General features: G+C 38.7%; 1 protein-coding gene across 4 annotated transcripts in view; it reads right to left on the bottom strand.

The window, feature by feature from the left end:
• Window positions 1–20,639, bottom strand: part of gria1a (glutamate receptor, ionotropic, AMPA 1a) — an 89,360-nt gene that overhangs the window by 9,737 nt on the left and 58,984 nt on the right. For 2 of the 4 annotated variants that reach the window (XM_086085700.1, XM_086085702.1), the window contains exons 12-14: window positions 7,443–7,641; window positions 5,880–6,127; window positions 120–234 (exon numbers count right to left, since the gene is read on the bottom strand). In XM_086085700.1, coding sequence (XP_085941826.1) covers window positions 120–234; window positions 5,880–6,127; window positions 7,443–7,641 — 562 coding nt within the window. Of the gene's footprint in view, window positions 1–119; window positions 235–753; window positions 869–5,879; window positions 6,128–7,442; window positions 7,642–20,639 lie in introns of all 4 variants that reach the window. The other 2 variants (XM_086085699.1, XM_086085701.1) reach the window with 1 other exon arrangement.

The following is a 20,639-nucleotide window of genomic DNA, read 5'->3' as shown; positions in this document are numbered from 1 at the left end:
ACTGCAAGAGTACTCAAAGTATCAGAGGCCTCTCGGCCTGGATCTGGGGCTGGTCTAGGATCAGGGCAGGGTTGTGCTGAGAGATGCTGTGAGGAGACAGAATCAGGATGGGGACTAACCTTTCTTCCGGAGTCCTTGTTGCCACACTCCCCTTTATCGTACCACCATTTGTTTTTCAGTTTGTCTAAGACGGCTTGTTCATTGAGTTTCAACACCGCTAGGTTTACTGGGATTCTTCCAACCACAAAGAAATAACATAAATAACATATTATACCATGTTATTTTATGTTATTGATTCAAAAACATAGCAAAATACATTCACACATGAATATTTGAGCTGGTTAAAGAAAGGAGAAAGCAACACATCACGCACATGCACACCCACGCACGCACACCCACACGCAAATACAGGTTGCATAAACATCATTGGAATCATTAGGAATCAAAGTGATATGCATTAATACTCCATCTAGCTTGTTGTGCTGGCTCCCTAAGGCAGTAGATGTGTATTACTATATCACTTTGGGTAACCGGCACACTGCACACCCTCCTTTGCTGCAGTTGAGCTTTTTAAACAAGAATTGAAAAAATACAAATGATGATATATCACATTGTCATTTGCTGTTTGTTTGTTTTTTAAGCCGGGCCGGTATTGCAGTGAGGGTCTGCCGGTTACCCCCCCTCCCCATACACCCACCACGCACCCAGCGGTGGTGGTAGGTTACCCGCAGGGTTTATCAAACTGGCTCTGACCTTGGAGTCCCCGCCCCCGCTGCCGCACTCTCCCTTGTCGTACCACCACTTGTTTTTCAATTTGTCCAAGAGGCCCTGCTCGTTCAGTTTTAACACTGCCAGGTTTACAGGGTTTCTTGAAAATAATATAAAATGATAGCCATTAGGAGACATTCTATGCCACAGATATAACGAGGTCAGAATCATGGTGGTGGTGATTATGACAACACTGACTAATGTGCTCGTTGAAACTCCTGCATATAGCTACTGATATGAAGCAGGAGCCCTGGTTTTACGATGCACGTGTTAGTTGTACATCCGCAGTGGGCTGAAATGCTGGATGCCCATAAAACAATCAAGTCAGGTTTTACCAAGCAGCGGCCTCAGAGGGAGACACAGCAGACACTATAAATGGAGATGTCTTGGATGCGGAAGTCTGTCTACAGATGGCAATTTCCTTTTGGAGACGACAGCGTACAGATCGCTATGGTAACTGACATATCAATATGAAACTCAAAACGACCTCCTAGTGAATTAAAGCTCACAACGATTCATTTCTCAAGATTTTGGTTTTTACTTCTACAAACAAAAAAACGCTGAAGATTATGACACGTCATCGTCATCCTCATTCAAATCATCTCCTTTGTGGCTGCAACCTCCCTCTGGTGAGTGAGTGTGTGTATTTCCTATAGCTGACAGCTGCGGACAAAGACATTCCCCATTCACAAATCCAAGAAAAGAAGAATTTGCAATCAGAGTTTGAATGTGATGTGAAGATTAGCCTTATTTCCAAAGCAGCTACATTTTTTTGTATCATTCTTCTTTTCTAAGTGGATGCAGGAAAGTCTTTATTCACAACCGTGAGTGTACAAAACAGCTGTAGGGAACACAGGTACAATAATATCCTCTGAGCTGGTAAAACCTTTGAATTCTTTCTCAGCCTTGCTCTCAGACAGAAAGAAAGAAGTCAAAGTGCATGGACATGGATGGTCAGGAAGTTAGTTAGTTTGGTCACTTGGTTCAAGACCAGCGGATGTCGATACAGGGAGGTGGGGTTGGGATTAACAGGCTGGCAGGCATGTTGGTGGCAGGAGATCATACATGTTAAAAATGTATGACGGGACATCAAAAGACAAATAATAAAATATATATCGTCAGCAAAAGAAAAAAGCGCCTTCTGTGAAAACAAGATGTATGTCATCTGGGCAACAATATGATCATATTAACACAGCTTTCCAACAGGGATGGGCATTATTTGTTTTTTTCAATATTACTTGATGTGAAAATGTCTCTTTTAGCGTATGGAACTTGTTTTTGTGCCTCATGAAGTTGCCATAGGCAAAGCCTCTATGCACCAATCCGACGTTGGCCTATGTGACAGATCAACCATCAACACGCCGTGCTAGAAAAATGACAGAAATACACACCGCAACAAACTGAACACGACGCCGACTATTACATACCGTCTGTGCATGCGTGAGAAGTAATACCACACCAAACCATCGGCAGCTGTAACTAGAAAGTTCTTTACGGGGGCGGGATATAAACTACTCACAAAAACGTTTGGGATATTTGGCTTTCAGGTGTGTCAAAAGTTCACACGGCAGTGATATATCATGAAAGTAGGACATTTAAGTAGATGGTTGCACTGGTGATTTCCTCATCTCAAACAATTGATTGAAACAAAATCTAACAACAATGTTGGGTACACTACAACAAAAAATTGAAGGGCAGGCCTCAGGTCATTGAGGTTCTTGGGTGCAGAGTTTTGAACCTCTACTCAGCTGATCCTATGGGTTTTCAATAGGATAAGTGCAGGCCATTCCATTTAAGGTACCCCAGTCTCCAACAGCCGTTCCTTGATGATACCACCTTCATGAGCTGGAGCATTGTCGTTTGTGAATTTTGCCGTTAAGCTCCTCGTTCGAGAACAGCAACTTGTGCAAAAAGTACTGAAACATTTAACAGTTGGACATGTGCATTCAAAAGCTTAGAGGAGGTCACATTAAATTAACCTGTAAACATTAGAATGCATTTTAGGCTCGTCCTGAAGTTTCACCTGAAAGCCAAATATCCCTAACTTTTTGAGTAGTGTAACTCTATACAGTAAAATAAAATAATAAATAAATAAAGAATAAGAAAAAAATAATAAGTAAATAAAATAATTTTCAGTCATAATGCACACCCTCAGGCTCTTTGCAGAGTAATGCGCAATGTCCAGACAGACATTGTATATCCAAAAGCAAAGAGTGAATTTTCCAAAATGAGCGAAATTGTGAAGGCTTTATAACTATTTATCTGCATTTGTCACTTCGTGTTCTTGTCCCGTGCAAACAGCCACTAAGAGTGATCAAATGTCACGACTGCCTGACGCCGATTCAAATACACTCCCCAGACGCTCCAACATTATGACATGAGCGTTCTACACCATTCAGATGGCGCATCACGACACTTGGGACGTCAGATTGGTGTATAAAAGCTTTTAGACCGCACACTAGTTGAGACAAGTTGAAGCGAAGTAGCACATTGCATTTTGATTCAAGACTTGATAAATCAGCAATTATTATGCCCATCCCTACTTTACAAAATATTCATGCAACTCATTCTTTCCTCTTTATCTGAAAAAAAGAGCTCAGTCGTGTTGTTTTTCAGACAAATGGAAAATAATACATGCATATCAAATGACAATACATTGACAACATAGTTTTTTTTTTTAAACGCATTTGTTTTTCATTGTCAACTAAACATCATACATTCAAATAATGTATGTTGCATATGTGTGATATCAAAAATCTGTTCGTGGCACCTTGAATGCAAAATGATTAAACACCACAAAGAGAGAGAGCTTCTGGAGGTCCTCAGCAGATTTTTACTAGTCTACAATGTACCTCCAGATCTAGATGACTTTATGACTTTGAAAAATAATTCAACATTTGACTACACTATTGAATCTAATTTGAGTCTAATTTAAAAGATGCTGTGATTGAACCACTGGAAGCATTTCTTGTCAGTTATCTGACCTTTGGCTGCGGATCAAGGTAAAAGCCCAAATGAACCCTTTGAAATTTTGAATGAAATCTCACCATATGGCTCCTTTCATTAAAATGAATGAGCCTTATTAGTTCTGGATTATAGGCTTCAGATACCACCGGCTTCAGCTCTCCCACTCTGCAGCAGCAGAAGCATGAATGGTTGTTGATCTAATGCAAAATGGCAGCTGCTGCACTTGGACATCGATGGTAGAAGAGCGTTCAGTATACGTTATCATTAGTTACACCAATTAGCACACTTAATAGGGCACATATTCAATTTGGTTGACTCAACACTCACTAGTGTGAGCCCTGACTTAAGTGGGCAGGTGGCTGTGTGGGATGCGCTCCTCTTTACTGTCCTCCCACTTATTGCCTTGTGATGGACACATTGAGTGTGCTTGCATGCCATAAGATACAGTCCCCTACTAAACTATTGGAATGGCAAGTTGAATTCCTTTGTTTGTTGTATACTAAAGACATTGGGGTTTCAGATCAAAAGTTCAGAATCCCATCTTTTAATTCATGGAATTTACATGTATAGATTTGGTCAATAACTCAGGAGCACCTTTTGTTTAAAGCCTTTTCAAGTGAACAAAAGTATTGGGAACGGATAGTATGTAGTGACATAACTCTTGTAATAATTGCATCAAACTTGCGACCCATTGATTTCCATTTGAAATTAATTTCCAGGCTTTTAACTGCAGCCTCTATAAGCTCTTGGTGGGGGTCTCTCCCTTCAATATTCACTAAAAGATAAAGTGCATGCTCTTTTGGGTTAAGCTCTGGTGATTGACAGTATAAGACCTTCCACTTATTCCCTTATGAAGTCCTTTCCTGTGTTGGCAGTGCGTTTTGGGTCATTGTCCTGCTTCATGATGAAGCTTCTCCCGATTAGTTTGGAAGCATTTTTCTATAAATTGCCAGAAAAAAAGTCATTTTAGAGACTTCAGAATTACAGTTAAATCATCAATAAAGGGTGTCATGGCTCAGTAGTGGAGAGGTCTTGTCCCAACTGGAAGGTTCTGGGTTCAATCCTCACCCCTGCTGACCATGTTGAAGTGTCCTTGAGAAAGTCACTGAACCCTAATTTGCTCCCAGTAGATCTGGCCGCGCCCTGCATGGCAGCAGCCGACCACTGATATATGAATATGTGTGTGAATGGGAGGCTTCGTAAAGCGTTTTGGGCATCATATGGTGTAGATAAAGTGCTATTTAAAAAAAGAAAGCAGTCCATTTACCATTTAAAAGTCTAGTGAGTCAATTCCAGAAGCAGCCATGGAAGCACAAGCCGCGACGTTACCTGCACTATGCTTCACAGATGAGCTTGTGTGTTTTGAATTATACGCAGATCTTTTCTTTCTCTATACTTTGGCATTTCAATCACTTTGGTAGAGACTAATCTTGGTCTTCTTATCAGTCCACCAAACTTTGTTTCAAAACTTTTGTGGCTCATCTCTGCACTTCTTTGCAAAATCCAGTCTGGTCTTCTGATTCTTTTTGCTGAACTAATTGGGAGAAGCTTCACACACGCAAAGGTTTTCTGTCCTGAGTTTTTTAACACATCTAGATGTGCACCAAATGCCACAAAATAAAAACCTGAATTCTCAACTGTTGCCTGATGTTTATCTTTTAGATCCGAAGCCCAAATGTCTTCAGTATACAACAAAAATAAAGGATTTTACAATTGGGGATTGTACATACGGTATGATGGTTTTAACTAAGAGGAAAATTCATTCTCAAAACCACCAGCCACCAGAACTACTCATAAGGAAAAGTTACGTGTAGTTCGATGAATACGTTTGTTCAACTACACTTAAGCAGGCGCTCACAAGCTTGAGTGTATTACTTCATTAGGACACAACACTGTGTTTAAAGAAATGACCGACTTGAACAAACTTTAACAATGAATGTGACTTCACTGCTATGCAAAACAGTTTCTATGAATTTTTAGATGCAAAACATGCATAAATAATCATGTTCTAATAATGCAATTTAAAAAACTTTAACAAAACACATTATGGAAAAATAAAAATACATGATTCAGCTCATGCACAAACTTCCATAAAAGCTTCTCTGAGCTTTTATGCGGTTTTGCTGAAGTTTTGGGGGTTTTACCTGAGAGGGGATCCCTTGGGAGTAGCAATGCCATAACCTTTTGAGTCCAGATTTCCTCCTACTTTCATCGTGTCACAGGGTTTTCTCTGCTCTATGTACTCATTCATGGTGGATTCCAGCAAGTAGGCATACTTTCCCTTGGATTTACGAACTCTTATGACGCCCTCGTCTGTCGTCTTGACGAACACAGATGGGTCGGCTGCTTTCATGTACGACCACATCTTCTCAAACACAGCAATTTTAGATCTCTGATTGGAGAGGATGAAACGAGTGTTAATCAGGGGAAAGATGCAAGGAAAGTGAGAAAAGTTCAGACCAGGCATATGGCATTCATCAATGAACACTCAAAATTGAAAGCTCATTTGCATGCAGCATAGTTGGAAAATACTATTTATTTTGTTTTCAGCATTTATATCTTAACTTAGACCAACAACCATCCACATTCACACCTACTTTATGGGCAATTTACAGTCTTCAATGAATCTAACATGCATGTATTTGGAATGCAACCGTAGTACCCAGAGAAAATCTCATTCATCAATATACAGTATTTGTAATTTAGCTCAATACTTAAGTATCTTTTGTTTTCCCTCAGACGTAAAGGGAGAAATAGTCTAAATCTGATTCACGTTTTATGTTTTTTTTTTTTTTTTTTTTTTTTAGAAATCAAGGCCTTCCAAAACACAGTGTGAACATGTAGAGAACCGATCAGCCACCCCATTTCATGTTGTGGCTTTCTTTCATCTAACAAGATTGTTGTAAACAGTTGGCAGGTTCTTTCAACTTGAGTGAATGAATACAGCTGTTTTGCATCATTCACCCATATTTTTGTTAAAAATGGTTTGCTGTAATGCTTCGGTGCACTGAAGAGTGTCAGCCGCAAAGGTTAGTTGGTGCAGATTTAGTTCCTACTATTAAACTGCTTAGTCAGATCATCATTTTATTTATTGCATCACTCGTGGCCTCTAAGACCTAAAAAAGAGTTAAGCACAGTTGAAGTATTAAAGGCTTTTTGTATGGTCAGGCAAAAAAAACGTAGTAAATTTGCTTCTTTTTTTTTTTGCATATTCAAGTATAAATCAAACACGATTTTCAGGTGGGGTTGTTTTGATGTTGGTGCAATATAAATATCAACTCGAACGATTCGGTGTTTGATAACAAGAGTTAAAAATAAACAAAAATGGCAGCCCCCTTATGCGAGTACAGCACAATTTAAATGTATTTTTTTTTAGAATAAATACGGTAAAGATTTAAGTAAACAGCAGCAGATAAAGATTTGCTCATTCAAAATAAAACTACGTTTTGAAATCTTGGGGTGAGCTCCCTTTTATCGTAACATCCAAACATACAAACAAAAAACTTTAAAAATAAAAGCTAAATAGTTAAAACAGCTCAAAACAGTGCCCTGTGGAAACAGAAGACAAAAATGTCAGGATCAAAAATTTGTGCCAGCTTGTGGCTTTTTGTGCATATTACAGCGACAAAGAAAAAAAAAACATTGTCATTTTTGTGCAAATGTACACTTTGTAGTGAATAAGATCTCTTCACTATTAAAGTTCTCACCCTGAAAAACTCTTTTGTTGAGCCAGCATCCAGTGTTCCATAGGCAATCTCTGTTTGCTTGGCCAAATCTTCAGCACTCTCTATCGGGGACACCATCCTCTCCACTGTCAGGAATGCAGCCAAGTTGGCAGTATAGGATGAGATAATGATGAGGGTGAAGAACCACCAGACACCTCCAACAATGCGGCCGGACAGAGAGCTAAAACCAGAGGGATGACATCATTGGGTGGTCAAAGGTCATCATTAAATGGCATACAAGTGTTAAGTATGAAGCATTTGTATTTTCGTCATGCAGATTTAGAGATGATTTTGTTTTTTTCTGTAGATTGAACACATTTGAGTTTTACTTGAATATGAGACAACAAAAGAGCAATAGTTCATCTTTTAATTCCATGTATTTACACCTGGATTGGAAATAAAGATAGAAAATAAAATTAGTAATAAATCACAGAATTTGTAGGCGACAAAATAGAATAAAGATTCAAACTTAATATTTCATTGAAGATCTTTTGCAAAAAACTGCATCAAGCCCGGGAACCATTTACATCACCAACTGTCTGCATGATATTTTTTTGATGATACATATAAAACAGACTTTAAAAAAATACATGCTATATAGGGCTTTAGTGTGGAGATTGACTTGGCCAGTGTAAACTCTTCCACTTCTTTCCTTTGTTGTCCTAGCAGTATGTTTTGAATCAGTATCTTGGCTGGGTGATGAAAAATCTCCCAATTAGTTTGGTTGCATTTTTCTTTATATTGCAAAGACAACATTTTTCTGTAGAAAATTGTGTTCATTTTGCTGCTGCCATCATTTTGTTCACCAATGAAGATTAATGAGCCTGCTTTAGAAAAAGCCATGCAAGTCCCAGCCATGACAAAACATCCCCTGTTTTCATGAGTACCGTCGAGTTTTTGACAAATTTCAGCCTGGCCTTTCTATTGTTCTTGGTAATGCATGGTTTGCATCTTTGAGTGTATGTGCTTTTGTTTGTGTTTGCTATCCTCACTCCTCCTGTCCTTTGGTCGTTGTTGATGTCATTAACAGTTGTATTTTTCGCTTTGAAAATGCTTCTGCAAAATAATTTAATTTCATCTACCCATTTTGACATGTGTTAATTAATACACCAGGCGTTATTACTTCTTCAGGGCATTCAAAATGTCTGCTCACTGGCCATAGCCAATGTTTGCTCAAAAGGTCCAATTAATTTTCCATCCTCTCTTAGCTTTACATTCGCTTGTTTTTAATTCATAAACAAGCTCTCTGTTTTTCATGTGCCTAATACAAGTGTAGATCTAAAATATAAACGTAGTTTTCACAGGAAAACCCCCCCAACACAAATCTAAAACTGAGATTCCATGATCTGAAAAGAACCTCTTGAGTCAAATCCCTGCATTTCCATCCATAAGCTGGCATCATCAACAGCAACGCTTGAAATTCTGTTACGTTCCACTTTGGTCTCTGTCAGAGCAGCAGGGCTGGTGCAATGAACATGACACAAATCTGAAACAAAAGGCCGCGTTCATGATTGTACCTTTGTGTCAGGCTAAACCTAGTATGAACATAAAGCAAAGATTAAGTAGGAAAAGAGTGAGAGGCTAAAATGTAATCATTTGAGATGTTTTTCAGATGACGACTACATGATGAAAGAGCCAGTGGAGACATTAAGTGTATGGCAAGGCTTTGAAACTTGCAGTGTGTAGAATGCACAGCCGACTGCTGATTGTATGCGCGATGTCCATCTTAGCTTTTTAGACTTTGACAACGGGTGAAAAAAAAAATGCACCCAATGCCACTTTATTTAAAGCCCTCTCCACCTCTTTGCTTCCAATTTGCATGTGAATGTAAAACAAACTATTATAAAAATGAAGATGCAAAAAGGCAAAATAAAACATTATAATAACATTTAAATAAATGATTCATCAGGTGTGAATGATCCATTTTCACTTAAATGGTCCGGAAATTATTGCTTAAAATCTCTACAATTATCTCAGCTTTGTGTTCATCTAAACAATCTCATATTTCACGAGTAAGCTAATTTGTAAGTAAATTGAGACAAAATCATCATTAATTCCAAATTTGAGGCATTTCCTGGTCATTGCTTCTCCATGTTGTTGGTCTCTGCAAGTATTAAATACGACAGGAAGTGTGGAATTGCGCTTCACATGCCAATAAGTCAAAGCCCCTTATTCTACTCAATAGTTCCTCATCCCATTTCTCCTCAGCTACTTGATAGATCCTTACTCCATCACCTTTTTCAAATTCTGACATTCCTTCAAGGGTTTTAGTTCCTAAATTCAACACCTTCTTCCATCCCACACGTTTGCAGAAAATGCAGTCATGTTTAAATATGATAAAGTGAATTTGATTGAGACAAATTCTGAGCTTCGTGGACATTTGTGGTGATTGTATTTCATTCACAAGTATAACAATAGACCTCTGAATCATTGCAGAAATAAATTCACTGAATGCATTATTAATATATTTTTTTAAATCATTCTACTGGCCCACTTCAAAGATCTGATATCTCCACGGCAAACTGTACATCAGTCACCCATGCAAGCCTGCTTGTAATTCCTTTCTGAACGTACTTTGCACACTTTGACCTGCTGCATTAAACTGCCTCAATCTGTGTGCATCTATGACAATACCAAATCAAAGTCCAACTTGCCCCTGTGCAGATTTAGACCGCACCTTGTGCCAGACTTGCTCTGGTGACAAAAATAGAGCCTTTAATGTTAAGTTTTTAACATAACATTTGTACAATTGTATGCACCAATGGGATGCTTCAAGTATCATAAGACATAGCAGAAAGTGCAACTTTAATTAATACTGTTAAATCAAAACCTACACTGAGCATCAAAACGGAGAAATATGAAATATTATACTTTGGCAATGACATGCAAAATTTTTGATCCCAGAACAATAACCACATTCGATTGCGCAGTGTTGTTGCCAGTGAATATACGTTAGATGAAGACAACATCTCGTCAAAATAAAAATCATCATATGATTTAAAAAAGGGAACCAGGGGAGACTGAAGAACTGCTAAAATTCTTCTGATTAAGGCACAGGAAGTGATTAACATTTTTGGGGTATGCGAAAACAAGTTAGGGAAGAAAGACCTAACGAGAGGGTGGCTTGCTTGAGAGATAGACTGACTGAGGGAGAAATGACAGAGATTAAAAGTTAACTCCTGCTGCTGCCCGGGCTCGGGAGATGCCACTAAACATCTGTCTAATCCTTTCCTTCAATTGCCCTCGTTCTATCTTGTTCTTTCTTATGCTCTTCCCTCCATCCACCCACAATTTCCGCTGTGCCCGCCTCTCCCTGTCTGCTCATGTGCTGGGGGGGCTGACAGAGCTTTGTTGTGGTCCACACCTTGGCACAGACACGGAGGCATTCAAGTGTGCACGCACTCTCTCCCAGTTGGAGTGTGCATGCAAGTAAGAACAACTGCAAAAGAACAACCAGGTCACCATTTCCATCATGTGTGTGTGTGTGTGTGTGTGACTGCAGTCCTCCACACTCAAAGAAAAGAGCACCTGGCACACCCAGACCTGTTTGTTCCTTTTTGTTTCCTCTCCAAGCTCATCCGTAGAGCCTCTCTTGCACTCATCAAACATTAGTGCAGCAGCAGCAGCAGCAGCCTACCTAAGAGCCTTGGTAAAACTAAGCTGTCTCATTACTGTAAGGGAACACCTCCAAGTAGGACTGTAATTTCTTAGCCTTGTAACAGCTATGATTAATCAATTATTCATTCCGCCTCCTCCTTTTTTTCATTTCATTTAATGACAAGAAGAAATGGTAATGAAAGAACAGCTCGGGTGCTGTTTACGCAAACGCGGTTGTGGATGATAAAGGCTGTAATGATTAATTGATAAGTCATTTGGAAGGTATTCCATATATTCAAGAGTTGTGATTTGGGAATGTTAACAGGGGAATAAAAAAAACAACAGCTTCTTGGTGTATGATGGGAGCATTCTGGCGTCCAACTGCCAATAAGCCTTGTGTTGTAATAATGCTGTCGCTCTCTAGAGGGTCACTATAAAGGACCAAAAGGCATCAATTATTATCACCCACGTATACAGTATGTTGCTTGATACTTTCCCTCTGAGTGGATACTACAAGGCCATGGTGCCTATATAATTATGCAAATAAGGGGGAGAACGTGATCATCAGCCATGTAGCCAAGTGAATTTGGTCATTCTTTCAATAACCCAAATTACCTGTAATTTAAATGTTTCATGCTCATCACATGCCAATGAAATTCCTCCTATGCACAATATCCAGTAAAACATATAATAAGGTTATTTTGCACCCGAATCCTTGTGTGCACGCTGTTGTCATATTTCTGAATGATATATACTGATCAAAAATATAAACGCAAGACTTTTCTTTTTGCTCCCATTTTTTACGAGATGAACTCAAAGATCGAAAACTTCTCCCACATACACAATATCACCATTTCTCTCAAATATTGTTCACAAACCAGTGTAAATCTGTGATAGAGAGCACCTCTCCTTTGCCGAGAGAATCCATCCCACCTCACACGTGTGCCATATCAAGATGCTGATTAGACATCATGATTAGTGCACAGGTATGCCTTAGACTGCCCACAATATGTGGCCACTCTGAAAAGTGCAGTTTTGTTTAATTTGATTCTATTTATTTATGGGGGGGGGGGGGGGGGGTCTGCAGTACCGAAAATCAGACTCATGGATTTTCTCAGCAAAGGAGAAGTGCTAACTATCACATATTTAGAATCCAATATTTGAGAGAAATGTTGATATTCTGTATGTGGAAGAAGTTTTAGATTTTTGAGATCTCATAAAAAATGGGAGCAAAAATAAAAGTGTTGCGTTTATATTTATGTTGACGTCCAGCACACATGTCAGCGGTGCGCCGATCTGTCTGCCTGTGCCTCCATCAAATGGACCAAAATCGTGTTACACCACATACACTATCATTTAGACCTGTTTTTATCAAGTCAAAAATTCAGTGGAATTTTTCACACCAGATTACCAAATGTGCCTTGCGGCAGTTTGATGCGCCGAAAAGTCTACCAAATTCACAAACACGAAATTAGATTTACCCCAACACGAAAATTAAGATATGCCTGTTTTTAGGCCGAGCGCAGTCCACTTTCTGCTCCCAAATTGCCAGATGTGCCGCAGCTGTGTCCGTTGGGACGCCCAGAGAGGCGCAACACGGCCGACAACTAGACTTGCCCTGGCATGAAAATCGAGATATGCCCATCTTAATGCCGAGCGCATGTGCACCTGTCTACAAAAATAGAGTCCAAAGTGTTTGTTTTGTTTTCTTTCTCATTCTGATGGAACGTCATCAAGAGGGCCCATTTTGAAGAAGACATCAAGATGGCCAAGATGACGGCGTTGCAGAAGATCCCAGAAAAAAAATCCTTTCATGAGTGTATGAAGGTGTGGCAGAGAAGGCTGGGAAAGTATATTAGGCTCCAGGGGGATTACTTTGAAGAAAAAGTATTTTGATTAATTATCAATTAATAAATTGTATTTTGGAATTGGATTCCTGACAGAACTCTTATGTGTGTGCTCGGCATTTGTATTTAACTACAGCAGAAAGAGAATTAGCAATTGCCATGGCCAGTGTCTTCCATCAGATATGCTAATAAGCAGTGACTAATAACTTTGGGAAGTGTACAGAAATCAGCCACTTTACAAACAGATTAGGAATCACAGAATTTTAAACGAGAATTAAACAGTATCTAATCATAGTGTGACTTTAAGGCAATTTTGTTCTTCTGCTGTGGTTTGAAAAATCATCCGACTCTGAAATTGTACGGCATAGTGGTTTGTGCAACAAAATGCTTTTAGTGCTTAATGAAGTGAAACTGAAGTTGAAGTTAATGAACTTTTTCTCTTTTTGTTCCTCTTAGGTCATAAAACAAGTAGCAAAGGCAAACCACACAAATTATTGGAGACACAGTGAAATAAGAAGTGCGTAATGGACAATATAGCAAGAGGAGGATTTTTGCTTGACTACTCGTCTCTTTAGGATTATTATGATATCCTAGAGCTTTTATCTCCAACACCACACTAATCTGCAAACTTGAACTGGTAAGAGAAATAATGATTTCATAAACATTCCCTCCTCTTGCCATCTAAAGGTCAATATTAGCATGCTGCTGCATGAAAAACAGAGTATGAAAATGTAGCTGCCAGCATGCCACAGCTGCATTGAAAGATGTAATTTCATCATTCATCATTTATTTGTGTGCGTGTTCTGACGACAGAGATGAGCTGATGCTGTTCAACTTTTCTATCATGGATGCCGTCTTTGCCACATGCACATATCTTCGTGCTGACAAACAGTGAGAGTGCCAACACTCATATGCAAAACATTACAGAACAGAAATTAAGTACTTTACTCATTTATGTACATCAAATAATCACAAAATTAAATATGTAGTTGTACCATTGTAATTGTATCCATTGGCACAAAAGCTTGCAGTGCTCTTCGGAGAACATCTCCTTACCGTTGTCATGGTAGCACACTCTGCACTCCAAACTTTACAGCTGAGCTGAGAGAGTCTTTAGTGATCTAATTTCTGTGCCTGGCTCTCTGCAAGTCCAATAAGAGCAGCCATTCCCAATGTGCGACGGAATTACCACGACGATGGGGAAATTCTCATTAGGTCTCCTCTTAAATCAGTGGCTAACAGATGCACGATTGACTGATAAGCCATTAACATGCCATCACAGTTGATTGCAGCAAACCCCCCTGGTGCCTTAAACAAGAGTGCGACTGTCTTTTAAATGCAGATTAGACATAGTATACATCTCGAAGGGAACGCCATCTTGGTCTATGTAGAATGTGTGAAAACCCCATTGAGCTCCCGTTGGGGTTCGTGCAACTCGTTTGTGTGCCGCACTGGTTTCGGGTTGTGAGCGTGCATGCATGTATGATCACAAGTTGCCTGCATGAGTTTTTTCCCCCTTTTTTTCCCTTCAGATAAATAAAACACAAGCGATGCTGCGAACCAAAATGAACTCCCTGTATGAATAAATCATTCTTCCCCAATCACTGTGACAGCGTCTCACAAATGCCGCAATTATGTAACTCGGTGAAATGTAATTCGAGCTAACATGTTCTTAATTATAATGATGCTAAAAAACAAAAACATTTGTGTATACTGAGACGAGCAATTCTCTTGATTGAAAATACAATTTGTGTTTCTCCATTTACTGTCAGATAGTAAGCATAACTAATACTGCTTTTTGATGTAACTGTCAAAATTTGGTGGTTAATATTTTGAAATAAAACTGCAACAGATAAAATATGCAAAAACATAATTTAAAGTTGTAAAGTTGTCTAGTGATTTATGCTTTACCTGAATAAATGAATGTTAAACACCGCATTCGTTAAAAACGTTACATTTTGGAAATGTGTGTTTGGTATACACATTTGTTTATTGTAACAATGTTTCTTCTTCTTCTGAAAACAACAACAACAAAAAATGTCCTACAGTTGCAAAGCACAACTGAGCACACATTACACCCACGCAAAATGGGCCAAACCTTCACACGGCTTCTTCTGCTGTTGACTGTTCTACTGTTATTGACTCTTGTTTTCAGCTCGCCGGTACCCCCCCAGGTGTTGACAATTCAAGCATCCGATTGCAGTGTGATGTTGTGGAGCCGCATCTACATCACTCGAAAAACAAGGCTTGTCATCATTAAAGGCAACCTCATTGCAGAGTGGTATGGAAAGGATAGTCTGCAAACAGTGGCAATCCCATATGTCTGGACTGTGGGACCAAACTCAACCCTACAAGATGGCAGCGCTCAGTGCTCACCTGTGCCGTGCTGTGGGGCATTTTGTCTCCTTTTTCGCTGGTGCTAGTATAGATCGCAATTGGTTTGCTTGCTGGGCAGGCAGCGAGCAGCCATGAAACGTCACTACGCAGAATGCATTGCTACGTAAACAACAATGGCGGCGTACGTACAAATAAAGTTTCTACAAAATGTACTAAACTGGAAATTATTTTTGAAAAATGAATCTCATAGTTATGTTAGTAACAACCAAGTAAATCATATGGAGCAAATTTGTCATTAGAGTCGGGGTTTCTTTTAATCGTAAATGTAGTATGAGATTTGTAATGCGATTATAATTAATATTAATGTTAAAGTGATGTATACTGTAATAATGTACAATCATGTTAATGTAAATTTAATATTAATATTGGATACATGTGGATCTCATGGTGTATTTTTATCAACTTGATATTTAATCTAAAATAAAAAAATTTGAGTGAAGAAACATTTTCAATTGACAATAACACTTTTTTTGTATTGTAGCCACGTCGGGATGTATTCAACATAAAAAAAACACAATTTAAAAATTCAGGGAATTGTGATTTTTTTTTTAAAGTGTGCTCATGCCCAAAGTTTCAAAAGTAATAAATTAAGTGGAGGGCGGTACAATAGTGAGACTCCTGTTTCAAGATGGCGGCCACTCTGTTTGATTGCTATGAAAAAATTTAACCAAAAGAAAGATTAGAGTCTCTTCTTTCTTCATGAAAAAGGTATATTCCTATCTGTTTCTGTTTTGCAGCAATCAGCATTAGAATAGAGTTTCATCATTATTCACAAATCCGTTTAGAACCGTAGGTAAATGAGCTTTTTTCAACATGGCCCTGGTTGGTCTCTTTTACTCTGCTGCCACCTGCTGACCGTTTTTGTAATTACTACCATTGCTTCACCCGTTCTCTGCAATTCAGAGGCTGAATCAAAGCCTTCTGTACGCTCTAGCATAAAAAAAACATAAAAACATACACTTAAAACATTAAAAATAGAACGTATTTAGGCAATTTTGGGAGCAAATGACTTAAGTGCAGGCTCCATCTTGTGTTATAAGACATCTATGGACAGTCTTGGTAGTACGATGGTCATCTGGATTGAGGGATCAGACTCACAATTTTCAGTGGATATAATTTTACTTGTGCGGTCTACTGTCTTCTCGACATCACCACAAACTATAGGAGCAGTTAGCACACATGGTGATATCGTCCTTGTCATTTGTCGGTTCTTTCATATTTGCAACATCTGTTGTCCAAAATCCTAACGTGCACCCGGCTTTACAACAACTCCTGTCATGAGTGTTGTCAGGCTGGCGAGAGGTATGAGGAGGAGGTGCCTGGATTTTTTGGGGGCTCTTACTGCTTCTTCCACATATTACTGAGACCACTGATGGTTTGATAAAAGAATACAACTGCTGATATTTTTTGTTTATTCCTTGTTACTGATCTTACTAGTCATCCAGTCCACCAAAAAACACTATACGGGAGTCAACAGCAACAGCAGAATAAGATTTTTGGCATAGCCAGTGTAGATTTGGTAAAACACACATTTTCTGTTGTAGTGATAAATCCCACAAATGTGTTGCTTACAAATGAGGCATCATTAATAGGGAGAGAAAGACGGTTTCCAATATTATTGATGTTATTGGCAAAAATAATTATTTAAAAAAAGAAATAACCTGTTAAACACAAAGATTTATTTTATTTTATGGTTTGTTTCTACATTATGCAAAAGACAGATAACTTACATGAACTCACTGGACACATCCTTTAAAATTATGATAATGCTGGATTGAGATTTAGACTGCTATTGTTGAATTGATAGAGCAATAGTTTGAATTTACACGCTTTAAAATTTTGACTTGACTATGGCCGGTGTCACCCATGTTAATTAACTCAGCTGACCTTATCGCAGCTCATTCTTGAAGGCAAAGTGCTCCTCATTATTAAGAAAAAAAAAAAAGGTGAAATTTGACAAACTGGGTTCAAGTTACATTTTAACACAAGAACATGAATATAGAAACTGAGGTGGTGGGAGGTGTTTTTTTCCCCCCATCACTTTTTCCGGTATTAGGTAGGTTCAAAGAGAAAACATCAAAATAGCTCACAGATCACATACACCATCCTCCCAGGTTACATGTGATACATCCTTTACCGCCAGGCAAGAGTGTGAGTGACAGAGCTCATTAGTTTCATTAGTCTGGAGTCATAAGAGTGGAGCAATGCAGACAATGTAAGAGGAAAAAGCTTAATCGGGGAGGGGGGAGGTGGTTTTCAGGCCACATATGCATGCTCCAGCACGCAAACATGCACCCACAGTTATACTGGGAGAATATGGTAAATGGAACTGAGAACAGTTGTAATGAGTAATGATCCTCCGGAAAGGAACATCGGTATCAAACATGAAATGTGTTGTCAAATGTTCTAAAGCAATGGTTCTCAAACTTGTTGGAGGTACTGAACCCCACCAGTTTCCTACACGCATTCACCGAACCCTTCTTTATTGAAAAATAGAACATTATTTTTTTCTCAAATTAAGACATAGATATAGGGTTTACAGAGGGCAGCCTTTTCATTAAATCTGGCTCTCTTCACCTTGAATTCAGAAGCGTCGTCCTGTAGTTTTGCTACATAGCTAGTTTTGCTGGACTAGAATTGCTCAACTTGAAATTGCAAATCCTGACGTTAGGACGCTGACTCCCATCACTCGACTGTTTTCTTAAAATGGAACCCAGAGGCAGCAGATACTATGTAAACAGCAGAGGCCCCAGAATTGAACCCTGTGGAACTCCATACGTTCCATTATACATGTGAATTCATATTACACATACTCGTCCGACCGCTTTCTCAACATAGTATGAATAAGAAAGAAATCACACGCCGTACCATCACAGTACCAAATTTCTTGCAGCAAAGACAGATCAAGCGATGTACCGTGATCGCCTGCAGGCAATGATGGGCATATCATCACGAATCAAATGAGTTGGGTGTATGTCTTGACCTCTGCTGAACTCCTGAGACTGACTCACCGAACTCCTGGGGTTGGATTGAAGGACTGGTTTATAGAGAGAGAGTGGGCGGGAGTCAGATAGTCATGCAATTTAACTCTTCCTTAAAATGGCACCGAAAAGAAAGGAAAAGCTTGCTTGACTATTTAAAAAACAAGCACAAGTGGTGGAAGAGACACGACATAAAATTGGATCTAAGGACTGATTTTGAAAGACAGGTTGATGGACGGATTGAAGGAGGTATGTGTTTGTGGAGGGCATTTAGCCATGTGCAGAGATAAACAGAAGGAGAAGCCACCAACGTAGATTACGGCCTGTGGGAGGCCTGACTGACAGTGCTGACATTTAGAAAGAGCACAGTAGACTGAGAATAAATAGCAGGAGCAGCAGAGTGTCTACACAGTACACATTCATGTACCATCTTAGTGTATGACTATGTAACACCGAATGCCTACAAGCATGTGTACACACGCACCCATCCTACAGTATACGAAGGAACACACACACACACACAAACACATGTGCAGTCAAGAGAATTAAACAACACTCTCTCTGAATACAGTCATCTAAAACAGAAAAGATGCCCAAAAGTGTTGATTGGCGTTTGTCTCTGGTTAAATGAAACAGTGAAAAAGCTTCCTCTGAGCTCAATGCACCTCCAGAACATTATTTCCTTGCTGATTAGAGACAAATAATCAGTGGTTTGCGAGCACCTACACGCACAGAACTGCTTCGGGTGTTAAATGTGTTAATTTCCTATGCTCCGCAAGAAATAACATTACATTAAAACAATTAGTGATGGAAAGGACTGGCTCAAACATCATGACTATCTAAGATTTTGAGGTATTGAAACCTCTTATTATCCTTTACCAGATTTCTGAGGGAAATATTAGTGCCATTATTAGGTTGATGACACTACTGCAGGTATACACTACAAGAGATATACAAAGTATACACACCCCTGCTCAAATGCCAAGTTTTTATGACAAAAATGAGACCAAGCTAAATAATTCAACTTTTTTTTCACCAACAAAATCTAACAAACATAACTAAGTGAGCTGGATATACGGCTATATAGACAAGGTGGAAGAACTTATGGATAGTTCAAATAGCAGTCAGTGTTAAAAAATTATTTTTAAAAAAGTCAGGAAAAGCCTATCAATATAACTTCTGGGAGGCACTTAAATTGCTTTTTAAACAATTGACTTTTTACAAGTCTAATTAATGGTGGAAAAAACTTTGAAATTATTTATTTTGGTCACATTTTTTCATATCACAAAAACGTAGCATTTGACCTGCGGTGTGTAGAATATTTTTTTTCTCTGTACATTAGATAAGTTTAAAGTGTATTATCATTTAAACAAGCCGACTGCAAATAATGAGTAAATAAGCTGCAACTGAGATTTGTGCTGCTTTTCACATTTGTCTATTTTACATATGTATATCCATGCAGAAATAAAACTAGCGGGAGATATATTTTGTACATCATTATTTATTATTAATTAAACTAGGAAGTGACAAACTGCACATTATATAATACATAAATATTCAGTACAATTAATTAAATAATATAACGGACCACAATAATTTGCAGGGCTTATTGTTATGTTTTTGCTTTTTACTCAACTCAACTCATCTTCATTTATATGGTGCTTTCACAACTGCTGCAGCTATAACAAAGTACTTTGCAGAACACAGGACAGAAAACTTTAATCATTTTACAATCATGACTAAACAAATATTTTAAAGGTTTACCCAGTAGAAAGGTTACAATATTTGTATTATTCTAAAATGACGTCAAACCAATTTTTTTCTTTACATTAACATGTTTTATGTGCCCCCACTAATCGATAGATCATTCTTTATAATATTGTGTTTGTAGAATATGAATTAAGCAGCAAAATCCATCCATTTTAGCAAAATGGCCGCCACTGAGATGGATAAAAATGGGTGGATTTTCCATGAAAGCAATATTAATCATAATACCGTGCGTAGACTAGTGAGTGTGCATAGAGCATGTTATTTTAAATAATTTGTGTGTGTGGGGGGGGGGGGGGGGTTGACCTCGCCTTTAAACCTGAACCCAAGCTACCACAAACAAAACACTTCAGGAAAAAATAAAATAAAGAGAAACTCATGAAATGTTAGTCTAATTATAGCGAAGAGCTGAAATGTAAGAAGACAAAGGCATGCAGCATTTTTAGAGATCTTAGGCTGTGTTCACACTGCAGCTCAATTCGAATTTTTTCACACCCGACCTGGGCCTCTTTCGTACGTGGATATAAATCGAATATGTATGCGATGCGTCTGCACTGTGAACACTCATCTGTACACATGCATTCAAACGT

The sequence above is a fragment of the Leptonotus elevatus genome, chromosome 9 (genome assembly GCF_054856555.1).
Source record: "Leptonotus elevatus isolate MCC_2025b chromosome 9, RoL_Lele_1.0, whole genome shotgun sequence".
Lineage (NCBI taxonomy): Eukaryota > Metazoa > Chordata > Actinopteri > Syngnathiformes > Syngnathidae > Leptonotus > Leptonotus elevatus.
This window is presented reverse-complemented; position numbering and strand designations above follow the sequence as displayed.